This window comes from Puma concolor, chromosome B3 (genome assembly GCF_028749965.1).
Source record: "Puma concolor isolate L17-30 chromosome B3, mPumCon1.1.hap2, whole genome shotgun sequence".
Lineage (NCBI taxonomy): Eukaryota > Metazoa > Chordata > Mammalia > Carnivora > Felidae > Puma > Puma concolor.
This window is the reverse complement of record NC_141672.1, coordinates 94,055,541-94,076,477: the sequence shown is the minus strand read 5'-3', so window position 1 is coordinate 94,076,477 and position 20,937 is coordinate 94,055,541. Positions and strand designations below refer to the sequence as shown.

Sequence of the window (20,937 nt, the reverse complement as noted above, 5' to 3'; positions counted from 1 at the left end):
AAGTCAGGAACCTACCACATGTGCCCTGTAATATTATAATCATTTTGTACCTGTGCTGAGGCTCACTTGGAAATATCTCCACATGCTCTTTGATCTCATTCTATATTCTTCATTTATTCAACACATCATCTGTGACTACAAGGACCTCTTTAGAGTCTGGCGCTGTTCTAGGCGGCAGGGATGGAATCACAACTGGTACTCATATCATCTGTAGTTTAACAAGTAAGACACACCTAAATCAAATGCTTACAAATAGATGGATGTTTCAAAGCCTAAGATGTTATGGGAACAAATACCAGGGAAACCTAACTTAATCTGAGGGGCTCTATGGGTGTCTAGGTTGCACAGTAGTTTAAGCATCCGACTTGCAGCTCAGGTCATGATCTTGAGGTTTGTGGGTTCGAGCCATGTGTTGAGCTCTGTGATGACAGCTCAGACCCTGGAGCCTGCTTCGGATTCTGTGTCTCCCTCTCTCTCTGCACCTCCCCTCCTCACCCTCTGTCTCTCTCTCCCAAGAATAAATGTAACCTTTTTTAATCTGAGGGGCTCTAGGGGGTCTCCCTAAACTTACCTCTACAACAAAACAACCAAACCAGGACCTGAGGGATGAATGGGAATTATCCAGGCATAGAGAAGGAAATGGGAAAGGAGGGGAGAGAGAGGGAGAGAGAGAGAAAAAACAGTATGAGTGGGAACCAGCATTCCTGGTTTTTCTGGAATGTGCCAGGACCACTTCCCAGATCATTGCACAGAGAGAGTATGGAAGCGAGATAGATGAGTCTTGGACATAGGATAGAACCCTGAGGAACATTTATAAAGGAATTAATAGATATAGAGGTATTGTTTCAATCTTATTTAAGACATTTCTTTTTGTAAGTGTAACCTTGTCATAGAATCCAGTTTATTGTTTCTATTTACCTTGGTTTTATTTCTCCTTTAAACCAACAAACGATGTAACCCCTTATTCTTTCATGGTTTCTATATGCCCTAAGCCAATATAAGCAAATCCAAACTTATGAACAGACTTTTTTCATAAACCTTTATTTGGAGTCTGGAACATATTTTTCTAGAATTAATTCCAGAATTAATTTTAGCCATGATGGCTATCTCCTAGATAAGTACACCACGTTCTACTGTTCTGGTTTGTCTGTACTGAAGCTTAAATGTATATTTTGTGATGACAAACACGCCAATAGAAAATTCTATAGTAAGTGCCTGTTCTTCAGTTGCACTCTGACTGTGGGATAGCCTGGAACCAGTACAGAGCTGCCTTCCTTGTGGTGGCCCTAAGGTAACAGCTCATAGCTGGGAACCTTTAAAGATCTTGGGCTGGTGAGAGATGGTGTTTGTGGTTTTGAAAAAGTCCTCCAACTGCATACTTTCTTCCCCTGAAAATCATGGAGCTATAACCTTATTTCCTTAGGAAAGCAGGTTCCAGGGCGCTTGGGAGGCTCAGTTGGTTAAGTGGCTGACTTTGGCTCAGGTCATGATCTCGCAGTTCATGGGTTTGAGCCCTGCATCGGGCTCTGTGCTGACAGCTCAGACCCTGGAGCCTGCTTCGGATTCTGTGTCTCCCTCTCTCTTGGCCCCTCCCCTGCTCACACTCTATGTCTCTCTCTCTCTCTCTCTCTCTCTCTCTCTCTCTCTCTCTCAAAAATAAACAAGCATTAAAAACTTAAAACAAACAAACAGAAAAAGGAAAGCAGGTTCTAAGTTCCATCAGGGACCCAGAATGCTAGGAGGGATTGAAGGACTTGACCCTTGCTCCACAGGCCACAACAATCAAGGCTCCTCCTATTGTGGTAGGAAGGACTTTAGTACTACAATGTCCATTCATTCACAGATACCCAGAAATCAGATGTTCCTATCTTGAGGCCTGCCTGTGACTACTTGGGCATATGTTGAAAAACTGATCTGAGGGACGCCTGGGTGGCTCAGTAAATTGAGCATCTGACCTTCGATTTCAGCTAAGGTCATAATCCCAGGGTCAAGGGATTGAGCCCTGCGTCGGGTTCTGTGCTGAGTGTGGAGCCTGCTTGGGGATTCCCCCTCTCTCTCTCGCCCCCCCACCCCTCTCCCCTGATCACACTCTCTCTCTAAAAATAATAAAAATAAAAACTGATCTGAAATTCTTGACCAGTGAGCAATTTAATAGCAGTTGCCAGAATAGCAAATGCATAATTTTTATGGCTTTTCCTAGAGTTTTAGACATAATCATTTGAGAAACACCTATGCAAATATTTTCAATAAGGTTTGGCTTTTTCCTCCCAGGACATTTATTTGTTCAAATACTGATTTAAAACTTGAATTCCAGTATATTATAAATACTGCAATAGGCTTCTGGTTGTTCAAGGAGTTAATTATATTTATCACCAGACTTATAAAAGATACCATTTCTTAATATTAAATTCCCTTATGGAGAAAATTAATTAGTAAAACAGAATAATGTTTCCCAGACCTCCAAGTTCAAATGGAAATATTGATATTTTTAATCAAAAAGACATTAAATTGCCACAAACCCTAAGGGCCTGTACTTAAAAAACTTTGGTACTTACAGTGTATACCCTGTGTATAGTATGTATTTATTTTTTGCCACAAATCTTCTCTTAGGCAGCTTGGATAGGTTCTCAGAGTAATACTTGGCAAAAAGAAAGTTTGGAATGCATAATGGTTGTCATGTGTGGTTAAGCTCTCATCAACCACACACTTTAGCCAAGAAAGATTTTTGGGTATAGACTGAAATATAATAATAATATAATATAATATAATATAATATAATATAATATAATATAAATATATAATTTTTTTAATTTAAGGCAACATTGCTGAGTTAAATGAAATAGTGCATTAAAAAAAAAAAAGAGGAATGGTTGTTTTCAAGAGACACTGGATTTAGATATTGATGCTTTTGTATAATCATATGGGATGGTAAACCTGATGTGGTCGGCTCATGCCATACTCTGTGAGGGGCAGACGAGTCAGTGCCTTGTGCTAAAGGTTGACTCAGAACGTGGGTCAAATATGCTGAGAAAGGAAGACCAAGTGGACATTCATTATCTGTTTGTTCAGCTGACAAACATGAGCACCTACTTCATACCAGTCATTGAAGATGCAGAGGATACAACAGATAAATGGGTTCTAGTCTCTCCTTAAGCACTCAAGGAATTTGCAGTTTCAAGGGGAAGACAGACAGACAAGTAAACAGATACCTATAGTATGGAGGGCACTTGACCCGGCCTGGGGGAGGGAAGGTCTAAGGGGGAGGCTTCTTCTTCTTTTTCTTTTTTAAAATTTTTCTTAATGTTTATATAGTTTTGAGAGAGAGACAGGCAGAGAGGGAGAGAGAGACAGAGTGTGAGTGGCAGAGGGGCAGCAAGAGAGGGAGACACAGAATCTGAAGCAGGCTCCAGGCTCTGAGCTGTCAGCACAGAACCCGATGTGGGGCTTGAACCCATGAATCGTGAGATCGTGACCTGAGCCAAAGTCTGATTCTTAACTGACTGAGCCACCCAGGTGCCCCTTCTTTTGTTTTTAATGTTTTTGTTTATTTATTTTTGAGAGGGAGAGAAAGAGAGAGCCTGTGCACATGAGCACAGGGGGTGAGCAGAGAGAGAGGAAGAGAGAGAATCTCAGCAGGCTCTGCACTGTCAGCACAGAGCCTGACACAGGACTCAAACTCACAAACCATGAGATCATGAACTGAGCCAAAAACAAGAGTCAGATGCTTAACCAACTGCGCCACCTATGTGTCCCTAACGTGGAGGCTTCTTGAAAGAGATGGAATCTTAAAGGACAAATAGGAGTTAGGTACAGAAAGGGGAGGGAGGATATTGCAGCAGGAGAGAAGTACCATGTGCAGAGCCCCAGCATCAATGAACACATGTAACTGAGCAGATATTAACTATTTATCGAATCCCTACTACATCCCTATGAGGCAGGCACCATTCTCAGTAAGTGTCTCATCCACGTTCTTTCATTTAGTCCTCACAACCATGTTTTAAGCTAGGCATCCCCATATTACAGATACGAAAACTGACGCTTAGGGAAGGTAAATAACTTACCCCAAACCATACAAACAGTAAGAAGTATCACAAGTATTTGAACTCAGGTCCATGTTGATTTTGAAGCAGACCTCTTACCACAGTTTTTCTTTGATGTTTATTTATTTTTTAGAGAGGGGGAGAGAGAGAGAACGAGTGGGGGAAAGGCAGAGGGAGCAGGAGACACAGAATCTGAAGCAGGCTCCAGGCTCTGAGCTGTCAGTACAGAGCCTGACGCAGGGCTCGAAATCGCAGACTGTGAGATCATGACCTGAGCCAAGATTGGTCGCTTAACCAAATGAGCCACCCAGGTGCCCCACAACACTTTGATCATAGTCTGCTTTCAGTACATTTTTATGAGCAGGCACTCCTAAATAAATGATAAACCAATCATGTATAAGTTATATACACATATGCTAATATGTTATGCATGTGTCATAAAACATACACAAGGGGTGCCTGAGTGGCTCAGTCAGTTGAGCATCTGATTCTTGACTTTGGCTCAGTTGATGATCTTACAGTTCATGAGTTTGAGCCCTGCACTAGGCTCTGCACTGATAGCATAGAGCCTGATTGAATTTCTGTCTCCCTCTCTCTCTGCTCCTCCCCTGCTTGCTCTCCCTCCGTCAAAAAATAAATAAAAATTAAAAAAAATTTAACACACAGATGAAAATAGAAAATTTCAAAGTTAGAGTTAATGATAATAAACATTTTTTAAATGCCTTGATAATTACAGTGGCTGAATACTATCGTTAGATAATATCTCAGGGTCCAATATACATTTAGCGCATTTACTGATAAAGAAAATAGACGTATGTCCACATTTCAAATACTGATAATTTTAACTTTTGGGAGGCCAAGTTCCTATCTAATTAGATCATTCTTGTTTATAAGCTCATAATACAGCCAAGGAGGAGTTTGTAATAAGAGTAAAAGAATGACCTTCAATCTTTGATATTTGCGGTGATCTTTTAGTCACTTGTCCATTTATGGACGTAAGTTTAAACTAGATAACATAATTCATAAACCCACTTAACCAAGCAAATGGACACTGCCATATGTTGCACAATGCAACAAAGAAACGAGGTGCCCTGACCACCCCTCCTTCTTTAGAAATCTCACTCTTCCCTCAGGGGTATGACAGGGGACACGGTGATGTGTAACAGCTGGCAGACAGGCCAGGAGGAAAGGAGGAGTAGGTAGTAAGCCTGTAGCCCTCTGACTGGGCTTCCCCTGTTTGGTGTGCCCTTGGGTTTCCATATTTTATGTTATAAAAATTGTAGCGCTGCTCATCATGATGTGAAATCCAGTATAAAGCTGGTCCTTTCTGAACCACATCCAGGAGTTTAACGACTGAAGCAATAGAAAAACTGATGTTTTATGGTAAGACAATGGAATGTCAGTGTCACCACTTCAGATCAGCCTGGTGGTGATCTTGTAACACATCTGGCCAAAAATATAAATGTACCTGTTTAAATGGAAAAACAAAAATATTCTATCCTGGCTTTCTGAGGACAGAACCATCTGGATGGTACAAAATACTTCATGCACCAGGTACTGAAATACGGTGCTAATATCCATCCATTCAGTAACTGTTTTTTGTCATATGTGGCAAGCATGTGTTAGGAGGCAGGATCTCTGTCTTCATGGAACACGCAGTCTAGATGTAGTACAGGTATTAAACAAAATGACAGAATTATTTGCTCTTGTGATATGGCCTTCAAAGGTGAACAAACTTCTAGGAAAGCAGAGAGACTTAATCTAGTCTGAGAAGGTCAGAGAAAGCTCTGTTGAGAAAAAGATGTTTAAACTGGTGCCTGAAGGGTGAGGGTGATGGAGAATGGTGAGGGAAAAGCATGTCAATCAGAGAAGATGGCCTTAAGGTGGAGATTAGCCTCCAGGAAGGTCAGTGTGACTGAGGAGCACAGGGGTGCAAGGGAAGCTGGGTAGCCAGGACCAGGGCTTGGGGCTTGTTGGAGAGTTTGATCTGTATCCAAAGAGCAATGGGAAGCAGGTAAGGGGTTTTTAAACCGCTGAAAAATATTATCAGGTTTTCAGTTGTAAAAAGATCATTTTGGCCACAGTATATGGAATAGAATGGAAGAGGAGGGGACAGAGTAAGAGGGAAAAAGGAGATATCCTGAGGGGTGAGTTCTTCTTTCCATTAAGTGCCAGAATAAATATCAACAGTTGGTTCAAGGCTGAGCTTGGCAAAACAAAACTTTGGGCATAGGGAGAGACAGACTTTCCATTCTTAATAATTATGTAATGAGTTTTTTGAAAAGCAGTTTATTTACTTATTTATTTTTTATTTTTTAAATTTTATTTAAATCCAAGCTAGTTAACATATAGTGTAATAATGATTTCAGGAGTAGAACCAATGATTCTTCACTTACATACAACACCCAGTGCTCATCCCAACAAGTGCCCTCCTTAATGCCCAGCCCCCATTTAGCCCCTCCCCACACCCACCTCTCCTCCAGCAACCCTTAGTTTCTTCTCTGTATTTAAGAGTGTTTTGTGGTTTGCCTCCCTCTCTCTTTTTATCTTATTTTGAAAAGCAGTTTAAATAATAGATATTCAAGTTCTGTATGGCACGTGTGTTTTCTTGGTTCCTGGACTGCGGCCTTGAGCAGTGTTGTGTGCGGTTTGTGCTGTTTGCTAGACAGCTGGCTCCCTTTTTTCTCTGGCTGTTCCTCTCCTGGGTCTTCCTGATTTGTTTCGTGTCTGGTGTTGAAGCGGTGGGTCAGCAGAGGGATGGGGAGGGAAGGCCTGGGAGGCCAAAGAGATGGTGCTTTCCTTCAAATCCTGGTGCTTACCTTGTTTTTACAGGTCAAATCTAGAGGTCAGTATTCAAATCTGTATAGGATGAGGGTGGCTTTTCCCTTCCTATCAATTCTAGACTCAAACACAATTTTACGTGTTGTTTACAAAGTAAAAACGTGATCCATTGATCATTAACTAATCACTACAGGTAACGCACAGGAGAGAGGAGGGCAGTGCCAACGAGATGCCTCATTGATGAAGCACACGTGTCGAGTGGATTTCCTCAATGACCCCTGCTACATAAATACACAGGGTCTTCAAAGTACACTTGGCTCTTCCCCAAATCAAAGCTCAGCTCACTCCCTGGGGAGCCCGTGGCACCGTCAGAGTAAGTAGCTGTTCGCCATCTGTATTAGTTTCCTGTGGCTGCTGTAACAAATCACCACAAACTGAGTGTCTTAAAGCAGTGAAAATTTATTCTCTCACAGTTCTGGAGGCCAGAGGTCCTCAATAAGACGTCAGCTGGGGTGGTTCCTTCTGGAGGCTCTGGAGGAGGATCCACTCCATGCCTCTCTCCTAGCTTCTGCTGATGGCTGGCAATTCTTGGTGTTCCTTGGCTTGTGGACACATCAGTTCTCTGCCTCAGTCTTCACATGGCCTTCACCTCCATTCTCAAACCTTTCTCTCCTGTCTCTTCTAGGACAATCCCTTTCTCTTCTAGGTGAGCCCTAAAGCCAGGAAGATCCCATCTTGCAATCCTTAACTTAATTACATCTGCAAAAACCCTTTCCCCAAATTAGGCCACATTCATAGGGACTGGGGATCAGGATCTGAATGTATCATTTTGGGGGGGCCACTATTCATCTCACTATACTGGCTCTCATTTTCAGGAAGACTATTTCCTTGGTCTCATTTTCAGGGAGCAAAAAGGATTCTTTCTTACCTCAATCTTGTACCACAGTTAATTTGGGAGATATTATGGATTTCAAGGTTTGGGGTCTTTGATGTTGAATAATCTTTTCAAATACTTTAAACTGGGTCCCAACTTTTGGTTTTGGCTGTGTGCTCTTGCTGAAGGAAGGATGGTCAAAGCCAGGAGATAATTTTGAATTTGTGGGCTTGTGTGAGGAACAGTGACCATTATTTGGCTCTGTTGAGTGATGGTTTTAATTTTATTCATTTCGAAACTCCTTGGTAAGTCATCTATGGAACACTAAAATAAGATGGCTTCTTTCTTCAGCCATATACTGTGAGTTAAATGCAATAAGACAGATATCATTTTCCTGCTAAATTGCTTCCAGGAAAAATGCATACACAGTAACATAAATAAATAAAAGCAAAACAAACCAAAAGCCTACGATCAACTAATAAATAAATAAATAAATAATGCTTTTTATAAAATATTAAAGTGTGTTGGGTTCAAATTTGGGTGAACCACATTTGGTTCACTCCAAAGATGGAGAACCAGTCCTTTGGAAAGTCCTTTCGCTAGCCCAGGAAGTCTCTCCAAAAGGCCAAAGACAACTTTCCAGCTAGTGTGAGCAGTAACAAGATGAAGTTTAGAAGGAGATTTTGCTGAGCCGGGACTTCACCAGACCACCTTAACTCCTAGACCAAGAAACAGACGTCCTCATTACCAGCCAGGTGACAAGTGAGCCATCTTCTTGCAAGCTCTCTGTGATCAGTCTTGGCACCTAAACAACCTGGTTGGGTTCTCTGGAAGCAAACACTGAGATGGAGCTTTGGCATGCAGGGTACTTGTTGGGATCACTATCGGGAAGGGAGGGGGAAGAAGCAGGCTTGGGCAGATGGAGAAGCAGAGTCACTGTGTAGCCCTGACGGAGCCTCAGCCAACCCTACAGGGAGAATAGGGGGCGCGTCAGGGCTGTGCCACATTGCGCCAAAGGGCTGGGCCTTTTATCCCATTTATTTCAGTCTGTGGGTGTAGGCCACACGAGGGAGGGCAAGCCTTTGGGCAAAAGGCAGCTCCCTGAAGGTGAGGCAGACCCTCAAGGGGCGGTCAGCTGGAGGCTGGCTGATGACACCTGGGGCACCTGTCTTTCATTGAAGAGCCATCTGGGTGATACATTTTGTGTGATGGATGATGGAATATGCAATCAGTTCAGATTTCTGCAGTGGATTTAACAGTCCATTGTACAGTGACCGGTATGGATGAGGTAATACTTGTTAGGGGAGGTAGTTTTTTGAAAAAAGTTTCTGGACCTCAGGTATTAAAACTAACTTGATAAGAGTATATGCTTGATGGCTTCCATTTCATGGACTTTTCAAAGCAACAGTGTATTATTATAAAACTCATTTAGGGGCACCTGGGTGGCTCAGTCAGTTACGCGTCCGACTTTGGCTCAAGTCATGATCTCACATTTCGTGAGTTCGAGCCCCCCATCAGGCTTTGTGCTGACAGCATGGAGCCTGCTTGGGATTCTCTCTATCTCCCCCTCTCTCTCTGCCCCTCTCTGACTCATGCTCTCTCTCTCTCTCTCTCTTTTTTTAAATATGAAATTTATTGTCAAATTGGTTTCCATACAACACCCAGCGCTCATCCCAAAAGGTGCCCTCCTCAATACCCATCACCCACCCTCCCCTCCCTCCCACCCCCCCATCAACCCTCAGTTTGTTCTCAGTTTTTAAGAGTCTCTTATGCTTTGGCTCTCTCCCACTCTAACCTCTTTTTTTTTTTTTTTCCTTCCCCTCCTCCATGGGTTTCTGTTAAGTTTCTCAGGATCCACATAAGAGTGAAAACATATGGTATCTGTCTTTCTCTGTATGGCTTATTTCACTTAGCATCACACTCTCCAGTTCCATCCACATTGCTACAAAGGGCCATATTTCATTCTTTCTCATTGCCACATAGTATTCCATTGTGTATATAAACCACAATTTCTTTATCCATTCATCAGTTGATGGACATTTAGGCTCTTTTCATAATTTGGCTATTGTTGAGAGTGCTGCTATGAACATTGGGGTACAAGTGCCCCTATGCATCAGTACTCCTGTATCCCTTGGGTAAATTCCTAGCAGTGCTATTGCTGGGTCATAGGGTAGATCTATTTTTAATTTTTTGAGGCTCAAAATAAAGAAACTTAAAAAAAAAAAAGAAAACTCACTTAGTGGGTGGCCTGAGTTAGGGGATCTGGGATATTCATTGACTCATAACTGCAGTTCCCTTATAAGCAAATCTTTAATGTTAAAAATCTTTATAACTCAGTCAAGATATGGAAGCAACTTAGTGTCCTTCAATAAAGGAATGGATAAAGAGGTGTGTGTGTGTGTGTGTGTGTGTGTGTGGTGTAATGGAATGTTTTTCAGCCATAAAAAAGGATGAGATCATGCCATTTGCAACAACATGGACAGACCTAGAGGGTATTATGCTAAGTCAGAAATAAGTCAGACTGAAAAAGACAAGCACTATATGATTTCACTCATATGTGGGCTCTATAAGGAAAGGAAATGAATAAAGAAACAAAAAGCAGAATCAGACCTATAAATACAGAGAGCAAACTGATGGTTGCCAGAGGGGATGTGAGAAGAGAGTTGGGCAAAATGGGTGAAAGGGAGTGGGAGAAACAGGCTTCCAGTTATGGAATGAATACATCATGGGAATAAAAGGCACAGCATAGCAGGAAAAAATCTTTATAATGTAAACAAAGAACCTTTGTCTTTTGTCATGGACAACTCAATAATATGAAAAAGTAAAATCAATGTATATTAACATTCCTGTCATTAGTTGAAAGTAAATAAGGCCAGCTTTGTCCAAAATTTTAATGTCAAAATGCATTTTTACTGATTTCAGCCTTTTTGTCATCCTTTTGCCTCTCCCGGACCTGGAGGGAACATGTTTAAATAAAGGCTTCAGGTACTTCTTCAGTCTTTATTTCCTATTAGGATATAGTGTACCATAGCCCTCCTGGCCCCCCTGATGCAATTTTTCTCTCCAAAAAAATTAATTCCAACTCTAAAAGTATAAATAATGTTGATTTAATAAAATGAAATAAGATAGAGTAGGGATAACCTTATACATAAATTTCTGCAAAATATCTGAAATATACTTTTTAACCTTTCCTCCTTAATGTTTCCTGATATTTCTTTCCTTACTTAGGCATACTTAGCTTCCCTTTTCCAGTCAAAAGCTTACTGATTAGTTCAGTAAAACAAAATAAAACAAACAAAAACAAATCTTGAGGCATGAGTGTAGTATCTCCCAAGCATGCCTTCTGGGCTCCCCAATTAATCCTATCACACTGTGTAGGAAAAGCTCAACACAATCTTTATTTTCACCAAACTTGGCAGAAGGGAATTACTAGTATTGATACTATCTAATTTTTTTTAAGTTTATTTTGAGAGAGAGTATGTGCAAGTAGGGGATGGGCAGAGAGAGAGAGAGGAAGAGAGAGAATCCTGAGCAGGCTCCACACTGTCAGTGCGGAGTCCAACTTGGGGCTCAAACTCATGAACTGTGAGATCATGACCTGGGCTGAAATCAAGAGTCGGACACTTAACCAACTGGGTCACCCAGGCACCCCTTTAAGTTTATTTATTTTAAGAGAAAGAGAAAGAGAGAGAGAGCACATGTGCATGCACGCAAGTGGCAGGGGAGGGCAGAGAGAGAGGGAGAGAGAAGAAAGAGAGAATCCTAAGCAGGCTTCGCATTGTCTGCACAGAGCCAGACTTGGGGCTCAATCTCAGGAACCTGTGAGGTCATGACCTGAGCCCAAATCAAGAATTCTGTGCTTAATTGACTGAGCACGCAGGTACCCCTGTTTTCTTAATGGAGGTATTAATTGCTATGAACTTCCCTCTTAAAACTGCCTCTGCTAGGATCTCATAGGTTTTTTTCATTTTCATTTGTCTCAGGATATTTTATGATTTACTTTTTTATTTATTCTTTGACCCGTTTGTTGTTTAGTGACATGCTGTTTAATCTCCACATATTTGTGAATTACCTAGTTTTCTTGTAATTGATTTCTCATATCAGTGTGGTCAGAAAAGATGCTTGATATGATTTCATTTTTAAAAAATGTATTATGACTTATTTGTGGCCTAACATATGATCTATCCTGGAGAATGTCCCATGTCCACTGGAGAAGAATGTATATAGTCTATTGCTTTTGGGTGAAATGTTCTGTCACTGTCTGTTGAGTCAATCTGGTCTAATGTGTACTTTGTTGAAAGTTTCCTTACTGATTTTCGATCTGGATGATCTATCTATTGTTGAAAATGGGTATTGAAGTCCCCTACCACTACTGTATTGCTGTCTATTTCTCCCTTCAAGTCTGTTAATATTTGCTTTACATATTTATGTCCTCCTATGTTGGATGAACAAATCTTTGTTATTTTCAATTGTTTTATAGTATTGTATTATATGAGTATATCATAGTTTATATAATCATCCCCTTATTGATGGACATCTATTTTTTCAGCCCTTTGTTAATATAATAATCATTTCTACCCCGAAATACCCAGTCACATGTGCTACTTAAAAATTGAATGCATCAGTATGCTGTCTTCACAGTTCACATTGGTTTCTTTAAATGTCTTATTCTTTATCACTGGGATTACATGCAATTGTTTAATTTGATTTTGCTTGTCAGATATTTTTCTCTTCCTTAAGCCCTAAGCTCCCTGTCTGAGGTTTTGCCCATCAGATACTTATGGGTGTGGATATTCATATCTGTCTTGGGCTTTCCCAAATTTCTGATTGTGAAAAATATGTTTTCAGTTGCTATGGGAACTGCAAGATGACATGATTGCTTTCTTCTATGATTCCTATCACTTTTTTCTTTTTAGGTCTCACTTTTTTTTTTTTTTTATTAAATTTTTTTTTTCAATGTTTATTTATTTTTGGGACAGAGAGAGACAGAGCATGAACGGGCGAGGGGCAGAGAGAGAGGGAGACACAGAATCAGAAACAGGCTCCAGGCTCTGAGCCATCAGCCCAGAGCCCGACGCGGGGCTCGAACTCACGGACCGTGAGATCGTGATCTGGTTGAAGTCGGACACTTAACCGACTGCACCACCCAGGCGCCCCAGGTCTCACTTAAATGTAGAGTGGCCGTAATCATGTTGCATCCTTGATCTTCACTACTTCTGAGAAAATATGTTATTAATTATATCAAGTCAATAACTTACTAAATTTTCTATGGGAATTTTATGTAAATAACTAGATTTAAATTATGAGTATCTTTCTCAAAGTCAACATTATGTGAGAAAGGAGTTGCTAATAGGTAATGTGCCACAATGTTAAAGAGTAGTTGTATTTGGTGATGGGACCACAGGTGATTATTTTTCTTTGTTTCTCTGTGTTTCCCAGATTTTAAAAACAAGTAGCATGCACAACTTTTAAAATTAAAACAAATTAAAAAAAATCTTTCAGATATTCTAGTTTTAGGAAAAGTAGATTTTCAGCAAATTTTTAGATGATTGAAATGTCCCAGCACAGTGTGTGCTATTCTGGTGCTAATCTGGGAAACTGTGTTAGGAAAATATTGTCCATATCCTCAGGCTGGCCCATGATCTGTTGCCTCTTTTCAAGATTATATCATGTCTGTTTTTCTTTTGTTTTGTCCTTGTCCAAAAGCTCTCCACCCTTATCTCAGAATAAACTGAAAGCCATCGTGCATTAAGATGTGTGCCCCCACACACGCATGCATGTATCTCTCTTCCACTCACACAAACACTTTCCCTCTCACATACACAAACACACATGCAACTACTTATCAGAGTTCTCTATTATGCCTCAAAGCAAGCAGCACTAAGGCCAACTTCATTTATTATTTATCAAATCTGGACACGTTTTTTCAGCCTTTTTCTGGCAACAGTGGATAGACCTGATTGTGGAGGAGAATATTTTCAGCCATTAAATACAGACTCAAGATATTTTCAAAAAGACACATTTGTGAATGCTGCATCATAATCGTGCTATGCAGAGAGGAGTTCTTAAGTAGCGACAAAACTATAACATATTAACAGGAGAATTGGGTTATGTCTGCAGGGACTGGTTGCCTATATCAATGACTTCATGAGATTGTCACGTGTAAGTTGTAGAACTTAGAGTTAAGAGGATTTCTCATTTGCAAGACCCTTGCATAAGGACATGGAAACACACTTCTGCATTTATAAAGATGAAGTGTGGCTTCTATGCAAAAGATCCTTTGCATTTAAATAGACAAAGTCTGATTTCTGCAGTTATTTTCCTAGTAAATTTGCCATGTAAACCATACAACTTTTACCTGGATTCAGACCTAAGAATTTTTATTACTTCTGGAGATGCTGTATATCATCCTGATAGCCTTGGTATTTTTTTTAATGTTTATTTATTTTTGAGAAAGACAGAGAGACAGTGTGAGCAGGGGAAGGGCAGAGCAAGGAAGACACAGAATCTGAAGCAGGCTCCAGACTCTGAGCTGTCAGCAGAGTCCGATGGGGGGCTCAAACCCACAAACCATGAGATCATGACCTAAGCTGAAGTCAGATGCTTAACTGGCTGAGTCATCCAGGCACCCCAGGCTTGCTCTTTACTTGGGACCATTGTAGGTACTGCAGAAGTAGAGTTGGCTAGACCACTTTTGATAATGGAAAGATTTTCACTTTTAAGGCAAGGGTTTTAGACTGTGGTGATTAAGAACCTGGGCTTTGGAGTCAAATAGATGTCATTTCAAACCCCAGATTTACAACATATTAGCAATGTGACTTTGAGTAATTCATGTGGTCTTTTTAAAGATCCATTTCCTTGCCTGTCTAGTTTTGAGAACCGAACAAGATATGTGTAGAGCACTGAGCGCTGCCTATCATATATGATAAATGAGGACTGCATAATAATTATTATTACCATGAGTATCAAAACACTATTACATGCCACCCGGATATACCTTTTCATCCCCTCTGCCCTCAACTCTAGAGAGTATTTGTTCTGCAGAACATTGGGGAACTGCATCAGACCATGGCCTCCTTGATGCTTTGCCTTATTTTACCTGATTAACTGTGCTTTATCCACGCAGGTGAGTGACACAAACACCAGAGTGGTCATTTAATAGGAATGCTGTGAGGTTCAGCATAGCTTTGAAGTTTTTGTCAGAGGTATCTCTGAAGCACATTAGTAATTTGGTTTAAAAAATAAAAAGCTAAATACTAAAAAGTGGGCATAATCCAAAGTTACTGTAGGCATTTTCAAAGAGTTTGGGAATGTGTTCAAAGTTATCTTTGATCCAGGTACTGCGTAAGCCTCTTTTTTCTTTAACATACAGCCCCTGGGACATAGAGTGCCTCTCTCTGCAGTTATGAAAGCAATTCTCACAGGTCAGTCCCATTTCTCATCTGAAAGGAAAACTCCTGCACCTGGTCAAGTCTTTCCTGCCAACAGAAGCCAAAGGCAATGTTTGGTCCTACCATTAAATTAAAGCCTGTGGGAAGTTCTAGAAACAAAAACTCCATTTGTTCTAGAAGCAGCATTATTTAAACAGTGCATGACACACAGTAGGGCCTCAGGTTATATTTGCTGAATGAATGAATGAATGAATGAATGAAGGAGGAGGTAGCTTGGTGATGCCTCTCTTTGTGTTTTGACTGTAGAAGCACCAGAAACTGTTCAGCCAGGTGCCACGGCCCAGCCTGCCAGCTCACATTCTTTGCCACACATTAAGCAGCAGCTGCGGAATGAAGACTGCTACCATGGCAAGCTGAGCAGGAAGGCAGCAGAGAGCCTCTTGGTAAAGGATGGGGACTTTTTGGTTCGAGAAAGTGCAACATCTCCTGGTCAGTATGTGCTAAGTGGACTTCAGGGAGGCCAGGCAAAGCATCTTCTCCTGGTGGATCCTGAAGGCAAGGTATCATTGACCTCTTATGTTTTTCACAGGTTGTTGTAACTAAGGTTACTCTGAATGATCGGTCCCAAACCTGATATTGAAGCATGATAAGGCTAAGGGTTTCCTTTTTCTTGAACTGCTCCAGTTGGAGCAGGAAGTGTTAACTAGAGGCCAGTGGAGGGGTTTGAGAGGGAGCCACCCTGGAGGTTCAGGTAGAGGATAGCTCTTTCTACTCTTCTCAGTTCAATCTAGTGAATTAAATGAATACCTACTACATGGAAGTACAAAGATTCACAGTTGACTGTTGCTCAGTGTTACATACATTGTCCTTGCTCTCAGGGCGCTTATAATTTCATAAAACAGATACTTAAATAATTATAACACAAGTGTGAATGACATAAGAATGGTTCAACCAAAGTATTATGGTATTTCTCAGCATAGAGGAATACTGTCTTTGAGGCAAACTGAAAAGGCTTCTTGCAGGGTCTGACATGTAAGGTGAACCTTGAAGGACAGAAAATTTTTTAAAGGGGTACATTTGGAGAATAGGAAAGGAAACACAGGAACAGACAGAGCAGAGGAATGATATTAAGTCGATAAAAGATGTATGGCTGGGCAGAGGATGCCGGTAGACAGAAACAATCCTGGGCAAAAGACAGTTAACAAAATGGTAATAGTCCTTCCTTATTAATAATTAGTTTAAATGTAAATGGATTAAGCTCCCCAGTCAAAAAATATAGACTAGCTGAATGGATATAAAGCAAGATCCAACTCTATGCTGTCTAGAAGAGACTCACTTTATTTTATTTTTTGCATTTTTAAAATGCGTATTCATTTTTGAGAGAGAGAGAGAGAGAAAGAGAGAGTGGGGGAGGGGCAGAGAGAGAAGGAGACACAGAATTCAAAGCAGGCTCCAGGCTCTGAGCTGTAATCACAGAGCCTGATGTGGGGCTCAAACTCACGAACCCCAAGATCATGACCTGAGCAGAGATCAATTCACCAGAAAGATATGACAATTATAAATGTATATGCACTCAACATCAGAGTACCCAAATATATGATACAAACGTTGACAGAACTGAAGGGAGAAAGAGTAATACAATAATAGTGGGAGATTTCAGTGCCCCACTTTTGACAATAGATAGAACCTGCAGTCAGAAGTACTTGAACAACGCTATAGACCAAATGGACCTAAGAGACATATGCAGAGCATTCCTCCCAACAGCAGCAGAATACACATTCTTTTCAAGCATGCTCAGAACATTCACCTGTTAGATCACAAATACTAAGATGGATCACATGTTAGGTCACAAAACAAGCATTAGGAAATTAAAGAAGAATGCATTATACCAAGTATCTTTTCTGATCACACTGGAATGAAACTAGAAGTTAATGGCAGAAAGAGAACTGGAAAATTCACAAATATGCAGAATTAATACACTATTGAACAGCCAGTGTCAAAGAAAAAATTAAAGGGAAATTAGAAAATATTTGAAAACAAATGGAAATGAAAAACACACTGGATCTACGAAACACAGTGAAAGCAATAGGAAGAAAGTTGATGGTGATAAATGCCTACACTGAAAAAAAAAAAGAAAGCTTTCTAATAAACATTCTAACACCTCAAGGAACTACAAAAAGAACAAACTAAACCCAAAAGTAGCAGAAGAAAGGAAATTAATTCAGATTAGAGCAGAAATAAATGAAAGAGAATAGAAAAATAATAGGAAAAATCCACAAAACTACAAGTTGGTGTTTTGAAAAGATGAACAAAACTGACAAACCTTTAGTTAGGTTGGCTAAGAAGAGAGAAGACGCAAATAAATAAAGTCAGAAATGAAAGAGGAGACATTACAACTGATGCCATAGAGATTAAATGATTATAAGAGATTATTAAGAACAATTATATGCCAACAAATTGGATAACCCAGAAGAAAAGGATAAATTCCTAAAAAATATGCAACCTACCAAGATTTATTCATGAAGAAATAGAAAATCTGAACAGATGAATTACTAGTAAGGAGACCGAATCACTAATCAAAAACTGTTCATTAAAAAAAAAAAAAGCCCAGGACCAGATGGTTTCCGTGGTAAATTCTTTCAAACATTTAAAGAAGAATGAATGCCAATGCTTATTAAGCTTTCCCCACCCCCCAAAACTGAAGAGGACAAAATACATACAAACTCATTTTATGAAACCTACCTTACCCATATACCAAAACCAGAAAAAGATACTACAAGAAAAAACAGGCCAATATGCCTAATGAACATATATATAAAAATCTTTAACTAAATGCTAGCAAACAAAGTTCAGTAGTTCACTAAAAGATCATACATCATGACCAAGTAAGATATATCCCTGGATTGCCAAGAAGGTTCAACAAAGGACATCATCAATATGGCACACCACATTAATAAATGAAGAATAAAAATCATATGATCATCCCAATAGATGAACAAAAAGCATTTGATAAAATTCAGCACCCTTTCATGATTAAAAAAAACTCAAAACAACACTCAACAAACTAGGAGTAGAAAGAAATGACCTCAGCATAATAAAAGCCATGTATGTAAAGCCTACAGCTAATATCATACCCCACATAAAAAACAGAAATCTTTTCCTCTCACCACTTTTAGTGGTGAAGTACTACAACCACCATAGTACTGGAAGTACTAGCCAGAGAAATTAGGGAAGAAAAAAATAAAAGGCATCCAAATTGGAAAGGAAGAAGTAAAATAATTGCTTCACAGGTGATAGAATCTTATATGTAGAAAATCCTAAATATTCCACAAAAATCCTGTTATGACTAATCAACAAGTGTGGCAACATTGCAGAATAGAAAACAAACATACAAACATCAGTTGCATGTGTAAATAATAATAACACTCTGAAAAGGAAATTAAGAAAATAATCTCATTTACAATACCATCAAAAAGAGTAAAATACTTAAGAATAAACATAACCAAGGAGGCAAAAGACTTATGGACTGAAAACCTCAAAACATTGCTGAGAGAAATTAAAGAAGACACAAATGAAAAGACATCTCATGTTCATTGATAAGAAGATTTCATGTTGTTAAAATGTCATTACTACCCAAAGTAATCTACAGATTCAATGCAGTTTCCATCAAAATTCTAATAGCAGTTTTTACAGAAATAGAAGTACGATCTTAATATTCACTCAGAACCACAGAGAACCCGAAATAGCCAATCTTGAGAAAGAAGAACAAAGATGGAGACATTACACTTATGGTTTCAAAGCTAGAGTAATCAAACCAATATAGTACTGGAGTAAAGAGAGATATATAGATGGAACAGAATAGGGAACCCAGAGATAAACCTGTTTATGTATGATCAAGTGATCTTTGCAAAGGTTGCCAAGAATTCACAATGGGGAAAGAATACTCTTTCAGCAAATGGTTTTGGGAAAACAATATCCACCTGAAGAAGAATAAAATTGGACCTTTATCTTACACCACACAGAAAAATTAACTCAAAATAGATAAAAGACTTATATGTAATATCTGAAACTATAAAACCCCTAGGAGAAAACATAAAGAAAAACTTCATGATTTTGTTCTTGGCAATGATTTCTTGGATATAACACTGAAAAATACAAACAAATGCAAAAATAGACAAGTGAGACTACATACAACTAAAAAAATCCTGCATAGCAAAGGAAACAATCAACAGAGTGAAGAACAATCAGAATGGGAGAAAATATTTTCAAACCATATATCTGATAAGGGGTTAATTTTCAAAACATATAATGAAATTTTGAACTCAGTAGCAAAAAGACAAATAATCTGATTAAAAAATGGACAGATGACTTGAATAGTCATGTTCCCAAAGAAGACATACAAATGGCCAGCAGGTATTTGAAAAGATGCTCAACAACAATAATCATCAGGGAAATGCAAATTCACAGTAAGATATCACCTCACACCAATCAGGATGGCCATAATAAATAACAAACAGGAGCACCTGGGTGGCTCAGTCAGTTATGAGTCCAGCTCTTGATTTGGGCTCAGGTCAGGATCTCATGGTTCATGAGATGGAGCCCCACATCGGGCTCTATGTGGAGTCTGCTTGGAATTCTCTCTCTTCCTCTCTTTTTGCCCCTCCCCTACTTACACATGTGCATGCTCTTTCTCTCTCTCTAAATAAATAAATAAATAAGTAAACGTTAAAAAATAAAATAAATAAATAAATATTAAACAAACAAAAAACCAAAAAGATAGCAAGTGTTGTTGAGGGTGTACAGAAATTGTAACCTCTGTGTCCTATTGGTGGGAATGTAAAATGGTGTAGCTGTTGTAGAAAATGGTACGGGGTTTCCTCAAAAAATTAAAAATGGAATTTGCATATGATCCATATTTATTGGATAGGTATTTATCCCAAAAGAATTGAAATCCAGATCTTAAGGAGACATTTGCACCTCCATGTTCACTGCAACATTATTCACAATAGCCAAGAAGTGGAAACAAGTTATATATATGGAACGCTATCCAGCCGTACAGAAGATGACAGAGTCTGTCACATACTACAAACATGAATGAACCTGGAGAACATCCTTTTGATTGAAATAAGCCAGTCACTGAACAACAAATAATGCGTGATTCCACTTACATGATATATCTAAGATAGTGAAAACTCTTAGAAAGTAGAACGGTAGTTGCCAGGGCCTGGTGAGGCAGAGGCAATGGGTTGTTGTTGTTTACTGGGTGTAGGTTTCAGTCATGTAAGATGAAAAAGTTCTAGTGACCTGCTGTACAACATTGTGCTTAGAGTTTACTTTATTGTACACTTAAAATTTTGTTCGTGAAGTTGGGGCCCCTGGGTGATTAAGTGTCCAACTTTGGCTCACGTCATGATCTCATGGTTCATGAGTTGGAGCCCTGCGTCAGGCTTTGTGCTGACAGCTCAGAGCCTGGAGCCTGCTTCGGATTCCCTCTCTCTCTGCCCCTCCCCTGCTCATGCTGTGTCTCTCTCTCTCAAAAATAAATAAAACATTTTAAAAAATTAAAAAAATTTGTTCGTGGGGTAGATCTCATGTTATGGTTTTGTTCTCTCTCTGTCTCTCTCTCTCTCTCTCTCCACACACACACACACACACACACACACACACACACACACGGAAGTGTGATTGGGGTCACAGCAGCAAATGTTTGCAGGGCCTGGCCTGTATCATAAGTGCGTAAAGCTGGGCGAATGGTGGAATGAACATAGAGTGTGGTGGGCTGTGATGAACTAACTGGGAAGCACATGTCCTGTGTAAGGGGGACCGTCACACTCAGCCTCAGTCAGTTGCT

At 39.7% G+C, this 20,937-nt stretch overlaps 1 protein-coding gene across 1 annotated transcript in view; it reads left to right on the top strand.

Moving 5' to 3' along the window:
- SHC4 (SHC adaptor protein 4) overlaps positions 1-20,937 on the top strand; it is a 128,791-nt gene that overhangs the window by 103,735 nt on the left and 4,119 nt on the right. Inside the window, exons 10-11 of the mRNA XM_025919830.2 lie at positions 7,015-7,194; positions 15,393-15,646. Of these exons, the coding sequence (XP_025775615.2) occupies positions 7,015-7,194; positions 15,393-15,646 (434 nt within the window). The remainder of the gene's footprint in view (positions 1-7,014; positions 7,195-15,392; positions 15,647-20,937) is intronic.